The 9082-nt window shown below is 42.6% G+C and overlaps 1 protein-coding gene across 1 annotated transcript; it reads right to left on the reverse strand.

The window, feature by feature from the left end:
- Positions 1 to 237: 237 nt before the first annotated feature.
- On the reverse strand, positions 238 to 5419 carry BMP10 (bone morphogenetic protein 10). Its single transcript, XM_073325368.1, has 2 exons — positions 5086 to 5419; positions 238 to 1184 (listed from the first exon to the last, which is right to left on the reverse strand). Exons 1-2 carry the CDS (start codon positions 5417 to 5419, stop codon positions 238 to 240), a joined length of 1281 nt encoding a protein of 426 aa, XP_073181469.1.
- Positions 5420 to 9082: the final 3663 nt, after the last annotated feature.

Here is a 9082-nt window from a genome sequence, read left to right on the forward strand (position 1 = left end):
CTGAAGGAAGCCTCTCCCACGAGAAGCGAAACAGCAAGAAGAAACAAGCGCTGGAACAAAATATACATTCCGTACAATCATCTGACCTGCCTGTTCCCTATGACATGAAACATACAATTATCTGTACACGCCTCATTAAATAACCTTATTTAAATAGGAAATGCAAAATGTACAAATTTACAGACTGAATTATTAAATACTCCCCTGGTGCACGCACGGGGCATGCATTCCTTTCTACTATCGGCAGCCACACTCTGCAACTGCCATCCCCTCATATTTGAACTTGTAAGTAACCACCCCTGCGTCTAAGTAGAGGATGGAGATGGGATCAAGCTTGGTAGGTACACAGCAGGCTTTGGAAGCTTTCTGAGGATTTTTCAGGTGAACCAAAGTCTGGACAATGGCGTGTTTAGTTGGCGTGACGTGTTCAGTTAAAGGGTAGGAGCACACTCCGCGGCACTCATAGGCTTCGTATCCCGTCGGGGCGATGATCCAGGAATCCCAGCCAATCTCCTTGAAGTCGATATAGAGCGGAGTCCTTTTGCAGTAGTTGCCCTTGGCATTCCTCCGGATACGGGCTGTGGAGTCATAAATGATGTTGGAGCGCATCTGGAGCAGCGCCTCTTCACCGGGCCTGTTGTGGAAGTTGCCCATGCCCAGCTTCTCCAAATCCAGCAGCTGCTCATGGTCTATCATTTCGTCCAGTTCCTGCTTCTCCTCTTTATTGTCATTGCTCAGGTCGTCTGAGAACACAATCAACAGAGGCACGTGCTTGGCCTCGGAATTGATGTCAATATCGAGTTTCCCCTCTCCGTTTGGCTCCTCCCCTTCTCCGCTCTCTATCTGCACCTCTAGCCTGTGAGTGGTCAGCTCTAACCTACGCCAGCGCCTCATGGCATCTGTGATATCAAAGGTCTCCCACTCACTGTTGGTGCCGTAGATCTGCCTGGATGCAAGTGCCACCATTTTTCTCTCCTCTCCTTCTCTCCCCGCATGGTTGTTCTCCAGTACTTCAAAAATGGTGACTTTCCTATCCAGCCCATCATAGAGTATTCTGTCCCGCTCCACCAGTGTGTAGAGTCTCAGCTCTGCCATGGTGATCTCTTCATGGTGAGGGATGGAAACGTTGAAGAGAAGAGGGTATTTCCGGATTCCTGTGATACCAATAGGGTGGGAAGTCAGATCTGGAAATGACAAAGATCAACATAAATAAACACTTTGGAACTGAAAATATTTCCAGCAGAAATATTCATGCATGGAACTCAGCCTTGCATGCCTTGCATTCCTTGGTTTCAGTGTGAACAGTTACAGGAAAATGATAATAAATAGGAATAATGGATTGTCACACAACATTTTATTCATGTCATCAGTGAGGTGGATGGTTTGTATTGGGTCTTCAAGGAAAACAAGGTCAGATCATGATAATGGCAATGAACTTGGATTCATAGTTCTCTTTCTTCCAACGTGGCTACCCAAGTGCTTTATAAAAGGTCCTTCCTGATTGTACAAATTATTGTATATAGGAATCGCTTTGCCCACCACTGAGATGAAGCCACCTCTGGAGCACAAATAGAGCAGCTGTTTAACATGTGAATATCACCATTACACAAAATCTTAGGACAGGAAATGAAGAAGAATACTATATCCAACTCAAGGGACACGGGGGATTGGAGATGGGCAGAATGACACATACACTGTTTCTGCAGCAAAAGTAGGCTGCATTTGTATCTGTTTATCTTTCTGTCTGTTAAGAGGGGATCTATCTTTCTATGGAATATCTACTAGATCCCCACACAAATAGTGTGATCTCCTTTACCTTCAATTGATCCTCTTTACAGTGCCACACTCCTCAGGTATACATGGTGAATTTGTATCTTCACTGGTGATCTGGTACAACACATTAAAATCCCTACTGCTGTCTCTGATGAAGTGTTGCATAGATCGCCCAGCAGAAACAAATGATACCATAAGCTTCCACCAGTGTCTGAAGACTGCAGCCACCAAGGAAAGAGACAAGTTGTTTAGGGTGATGCAAAGGCTTATAACTAGGAGGAAGTTAGGTCTTGATCCAAAGCCCACTGAAGCCATGGAAATATTCCCATTTTGACTTCAATAGGTTTTGGATCTGTCTTGAAAGGAGCAAAAGAAAACTGTTGTACTTACTTAGGAGCTTTTGAGAGTATTAATTAATCAAATGTATAACAAGCAAATAATCTAATCTAATCTATCTATCTCTGTTTATACATACACCATCTGCATTTCTTCATACATATAGGACATTTAGAAAAATGTTTGTATTTATTGCTGCATTTCCCTAATATCAATAACAACTCTGAAACCAGATTAGGAAATGTAGATTTAGGAAGCATGCCAACAAGGGCAGAGGGGATGGACTGCATGGAACCTGTACATTTTCCCATCTCTGATTTCTATGACTCTGGGATTGATATATTTATGGAAACATTTGGTTGACAAAGCTACAAATATTGGCCCTGAGCTACCAAAGCACTTCAGCAAATGAATAGTCCCATTGACTTTAATGGGACTTCAGTGTTTTCTGATGTTTGCAAACCCATCTGTTGTTTAAAAAGAAAAAAATATCAAAGAGGCCAAACAAGAGAGGTCCTGTTTGCCCTCTCTTCCCATTGACTTTAGTTGGGAGTTTGAAAGCACTCGGAATTTGTCTCCATGTCTAGTGAGCATGACTCACTTCAAAACTGGAAGTGGCATCAGAACTTAGTGTGACCTCGAGGGCTTCCCAGCCCGCAGGATGCTGGAGAACAAGTCCACTGTCATGGTGACATGTATGGGGTGGGGAAAAGTCAGCTGACTGCATAGAAGATGGACATGAATAATTCATTGGAAGGGGGTAGGGACACGCTCTTGTGGGAAACTGGGCGTGTCACTTCCTGATTAGAGAGAAACATAAGGCAGGATGGGTGTCCAGCCACAAGACTGGCTAAGCAGGAAAACTCAAAGGGTTAAATTCCCCTCTCAATGATTACCTGTACATCCTCACTGGTGTCAATGAGGATGCACTGCTGTCCGAAGGAGGAGGATTTAGCCCGGAAAAGTTTATTTAACTTTTCAAGTCACGACCACATTAGAATCATACCTGCAATTGAGCCAGGCGGCTCCAGGAGCTAAAACTGCGAATGAACAATCGTCATAAAGTCCTACTGCTTCCACCCATTCAATTTCCATTATCATCTTCTGCTGACACAAGCAGATAAGTATAAAGATTGCAGTGTGTGATCTGTTCCATCTCTTCTATCAGTATAATTGCAAGCACTTTATTTTTAACCATACAAAAGGCCCATAAAACATAAAATCCAGGTCCCCTAGTTGTTACTGACTTTCTAGACATACAAAGGAGAAGCAATTAAAATAAACCCTCTGTACTATACGTGTGCATATGGAGAGCATTTGTGTTATCATATGAGTATCTGAATCTATGCTTCTGGACTAGAAGAAAGGACAGGAACCTGCCGAAAAGGTAGGAAGTTACTCTGAGTTTGACACAGCCATTGCAGACTTCATATAATGATGAAAATGATGCTTGGCCTCTCTGTTGTATTTAAGAAAATGAATGGAACTGTGCATTGTTACATTTACTAAAAATAAAGGACGACTGCGAATTTACATTAGTAAAACACATAGGATTTCCCCCTTAGTATACTGTACTTGCCCAATTATAGTCCATTTATATTCCTGATACTTTTTCATCTTAAAATTGCAAGTGTCAGAAAAGGACAATACTCATTACTCCATATTCCTTCAGGGCCAGATTGTGAATGCCTTCTCTACGCCCATGAGCAGTCACTCATCCCATGGTCTTCACCATGCATAAGTGGTTCGCAATCCAGCCCTCAGTGAATTAAATGTTATCTATATGTTGAAGAAATACACAGTTAAAGTGGATTTGAACTTTAAGGCAGAGCCTCTGAAAACCAGAAACATGTAGCTGGATAAGAATGCACACATCTGAATGAGGTATAGATGAGCCCATAGCTAGTCATAGCATCAAGCTGAATTGTCAAATTTAGGTCACATATACTCAGTGATTGCTCTGTTATCTTGTAGTTTTGGACTTCATCAGTAAAACTGAGACTGGCATAATAGAAGAGCCATTTTTATTTGAATTATCACACGTCAAGCTGAGTTGTTAAAAAAAATCAACTCAATCCTATTTGCAAACAGAACGTTTCGCGGAGCATATATGATTTGTTGAAAAGCCTTTTTAATATATCGCCCACATTGTTACTCATGCATGAAGCATAAAGGAATCATCAGCAGCTCGTATGTGAGCCTTACATTCCTCTCATTATGTAGCCATTGCAGGAAAATGTTCAATTGCATGATATTTGGAACTCTCTAAACTCATATGATTTTATGTATCTTTTAGTTAAAATTTTTTGAAAAATAGAAATTACTTTATTTCCTCAAAAATGAACACCGAGGGTTAGCAAAAGTCATCCTAGAGAGGTGCTAGTCACATATTTTTCTATATATTCTACTGACTTTACTTCACACACCCACCCTTGGGACCCACTAAAGACTAAATTGGGAAAATATTACGAGAGTGTCATTCACTGTTTGGTTAGGAATCCATGAAGAGATTGGGCTTCCCAAAAGAGAATTTGTACCATTGCATGGGTTGTGAAAGAGGGTTTTTCCCATTAATTCGGTTACCGTCTCTCTTTGAAAATCTGATGCCTATGAAGGTAACATATAAATGATTCATATGCTTCCTGGGATGATGACGATTTGTTTGTATTACGTACCTGCAATATGCAAACATAAAAGAAGACATTGCCCCTACCCCAAAGTGCTTACTGTCTCAAAGATATAATAGGCAAAGAATGGGGGGAAAGGTTACCTCAGAAAAGCAACGTGAGCTGGTTGATTATAGGCACATGCCATGTTAGTTTGTTAACTCCAGTTGCATCTCTATCTAATCACTGTAAACTCCTTCCCCTGCCCCCCAATTCAGTCTTCATGCTCCATGCATTGTAAACAGGTGTCTTGTTGATTATAAGCAATGCCCACTCATTCTTAGTTCACTCCGAGGAGTATGGATCTTACCTTCATTTTTGAAGCTTCTAACAATATTTGCGGATGGCATTGAGGTCCTATCAGTGGCAAACCTGTTGTACAGCTCTAACATGTATTCTGGGGGCTCCACCTTAGGTGTTTCATGCAGGGGAATATCAGAGAGGTTCAACGTCTTCAAGAACTCATTTTTCATGTTCTGAAGCAGCGTGCTGAAATCAACTCCGTCCTGCTCCGAAAGAAGCTCGTCAAAGAGGGGCACATCTTCCTCCAGGGAAGACTGCTCCAGGCTCATGATGGGACTGCAAGCTGCAAGGTGCACCAACAGAGAGAGGGTTGCCCACAGCTGAATGGCGACAGTATCCATTCCTTCGCTCTAGCCTCCAACTGCACTCAACAAGATTTAGCTCTCGTGTGGGCTAAGTGGCTATTTTATCCTCTGGGTTGTGTGCAGCTTGTGTCACAGAGTTGACAAGTTTGGAAGCCCTCGCCTGAAGCTTGTGATCAGTCCTCGCTCACTGTCTCTCTCTCCCACCCCCAACCCTCCAAAACCAGGTCTCAGTAATTGGATATAACACGCTCTCTCCTATGGTAGCCTTGTCTCTCTTATCTCTTGTAGTGTAAGCTGTCCACCAGATTTTCTGTTGCTATCTCACAAACCCCCTCTCCCTTAATGAGCATTTTGTAAACATTCTGCACTTGGACCCTCTGAGATAGGACAATTTTCTCCTTGGACTGGATCTGCCCTTCCTTTTCCCCCTTGTAGCTGACTTTCTTTGGCATGCGTGGCCAACTTTTATCCGTGCAGCTTTGTTATGATTTCAGTCGAACATGCAAATGACACAGAGCTTAGGTCTAGGATTTTGTATACCAACAGTAAATAAAAGCCCACTTAAATATTAACAGAGTTACACCTGTGTCCTTTATCCCCTATTCCAGATCAAAATTGTCCAGCCCAAGTAAAGGCTTTACTTAGATGAAAAGTGCTTTGAGGCAGGGACCATCTTTTTGTTCTGTTTGTACAGCACCTAGCACAATGGGGTTCTGGTCCATGCCTTGGGCTCCTAGGCACCATGGTCATACAAACAATAAATAACAACAACAACAACAAGACCACAGGAGGCCCTGAAGACAATGGAATGGGTGTGATTATATTAAGCAATAGAATGCAGAGATTTTGCACTCACTGCAGCTGTGGGCTTGTGTTTATGCAGGGGCTGCATTGTGGAAAAGGGTTTTGGGGACAGGAGAAAGGCAGGCAGGGGACAGCCTGTGGCATGGCCAGCAGATCTGTGCCTGGTTCTCCTCTCTTACACACTGACACGGTTGTACCTGTGCTGGCCCCACCATCTTTGGCCCTGTATGAATAAAGAGCAATTAGCAAACGTTTTTTCTAGTTATTCTCTTTACAGCAGAGTTTGTTTTAGCTAGTTATGCTCTTTATAAACCAGTGTTTCCCGTTAAACCCAAAACAGTGACACCAGCTGACTGGGGAGGAGTTCTGGTCCGATGACCTCCACAGAAATGTTTAGAAACAAAATCAGCAGGGAGCACTGGATCAACTGCAAATGGCTCATAAAAGGTTTATGCCCCTACTGCTGCTCATGTGTCTGGTTTGGCAAGTTACATTCACTGATGAGCTCTGTTACATCGAGTGTCCTCATCTCATCTCCCACCAGGGAGCTTTGTGGTAACTGGCATGAAACTAAACATTAAGGCCCATAGACTGCGGTAGATCAACATATGGTGGCACAGGGGCAGTACATTGTGACCGGAACGGGTTGAAAACCACAGAAAGATGTTCATGGAAAAGGTTCATGTTTTCAGAAAAAATAATTTGAGCAGGGGAGTGGGGATGTTCAGAATTTTGTATTTTCCAAAAAAGTTTGAGTACTGCAGGCAAACAAAACTAAGGGGCACAACTCTAGCTAACTTCACTCATGTTGCACTCACTTATGCAGTTTTGAATAAAGACAACTGTATTTATTAAGATTATTTTCACAGAGAGGAATGTTCATTAATTAAGAGCATCGAGCCATACATTTATGTGACCCTTTGTTCTTTTGCTTCATTCCAAATACTCTCCTCTCAAACAGCTTGCCATTTTACTATGAAAGTTTAACAAAATAAATGACCAAGCTCATTTTGATTGTTACAGAGAGGCCCAGCCAGAACCAGACACTCCTTGGAGGAACATTCAGAGCGGGATCTGAATTCCATGGCTATCTTTGAGTCTGAACCTGAACCCCCAAACTTACTCTGTATCTGTATTTTATGCTTTTGTGGATCTGAGCAGCCCAAAACTTCATGAGGGTTTTGGATCTGAACGCAGATCTTCATTATTTATTAATTTAAAAGTGAAAGCGCAATGCTCCTTTCTTGAGTGATTCATCTCTTGGCTATGCTGCATGGGCGGGGCGGGAGGGAGGGTGACCTTACGTCCATAATGAAATCAAGATTAAGGAAATCACAAGTTACTGCCTACAAGTTCTTCATGGTTTTCCATCTCAGAGTGTCTGTGTCTGACCATTCCAAGCGGGAACTGTAGGCATTTAGATTGTTTTGGAAAAATATGTTCTGACAGAGCCTGGATAGGGGCTGTAGATTTACCGCAAGGGCTGTGCTGAACTGCAGACAGAGGTGGTTTCAAAAGGTCCCGTTTTTTGACTGACTTGTCTTATGCAGAACACTGGGCCCTCACCTCTGCCCTCCATCTTTGGCAGTCTCTTGCTGCAGTCTTAGCTTCTTGCCACGCCCTGCTTTTTGTATCAGGATTTATTTCAGATATACCAGATGTGATCAACACCAGGGGCCATGCATAGAATTTGTCAAACGCTTGAAGGCTGCACTGATTTTGCATATAAATGTGCATACATTTTGCAAGGAGATGAGCATCTACTGAGGGGTAGTGCATGCTCTCAGCTTCCACTGAAGTCAAGGGGTGTTGAAATCGCTCAGCACCTCACAGGATTAGGCCCTAACTGCCCTTCTCATCAGTACGTGGTCATATCTGGCTCTTTCTTGACAGATGGACAGAAATTGCTCCTAGAGTTCACCAGCAGCAAAATGCAAATCTGCATTTCAGTGCTGGGAAGTGTTTGAATCTACGGTTTTGCTCTGACCCATGACAAAGGCAGGACTTTGCCATGAGATTCAGACCTAGAAGTGGGTTTTGTGTGTGTGTGTGTGTTTGTTAGGAACCAAGGTTTTGGTTTAGTTCTCACTCCATGGCTGTGAGTTGTGTTTTATGACTCCAGGGACTATCTTTGGTCTTTGGCCACATATTGGAACAAATTCTTCTCTCAGCTAAACCCATGCTAATCCAGAGTCGCTCTAGCGGAGTCACTCCAGAGTCACGCCACTGTAGATTAGAATCTCCAGCCTACAGTGCAAGTTTGGTTTATTTGGCTATAAAATCACAAAGCATGACAGTGACCGTCACATTTCGCAGCCAGCAGACACCATAGACATAAGTAAAGACTGGAGTACACAAGGTAATCTGACATATATCTCTGAAACCTATAAATGTGCCATCTCTCATCAATACCTTGTTACAAGCAGAATTACAGCTCAAACATTCTAAATCTCTTTGCATTTCCCCTCTTGTCTGAGAACTCTTTGAACAACTCTCCTGAGGGCAACACAGCCTACCGTCTTACACAAACAAGCCACTGCTTAATATCTTAGCTCACGTGGCTTAGCCCCTGTACAGCTGTTGGGGGGTTGCCAGATGTACAGTACAACTACATGACATCTGGTATAAAAAGAGTTTCCTGTTTCCTTTGCTTTGCAGGATGAAGAATTTAAACCATGCAGCTCTCTTGCTGAATTAAAAGACTGGATTGCACAGCCTAGAAATAAGGCTGTTTTATTTCACTTTTCCACTTAAAAGAATTACAGTTTTTTTCTCATAGATATTCACGTCATATGTGTGATAGAGGTGAGCAGAAAAGGAAACTTCCTTTGAGCTAAATGCAGAAACCTATGCTAAACAGATTAAGAAGGCTAGCTGGAGAGGGAATATTACTGA

Source organism: Lepidochelys kempii, chromosome 26 (genome assembly GCF_965140265.1).
Source record: "Lepidochelys kempii isolate rLepKem1 chromosome 26, rLepKem1.hap2, whole genome shotgun sequence".
NCBI classification, from domain to species: Eukaryota; Metazoa; Chordata; order Testudines; family Cheloniidae; genus Lepidochelys; species Lepidochelys kempii.

Bases quoted from the DNA above. Each gene is read 5' to 3' on its own strand.
- BMP10 (XM_073325368.1), bottom strand. From the start codon at position 5,419: ATGGATACTGTCGCCATTCAGCTGTGGGCAACCCTCTCTCTGTTGGTG. The intron at 1,185-5,085 runs GTAAGATCCATA...TGTCATTTCCAG, and splicing joins TAGAAGCTTCAAAAATGAAG to ATCTGACTTCCCACCCTATT.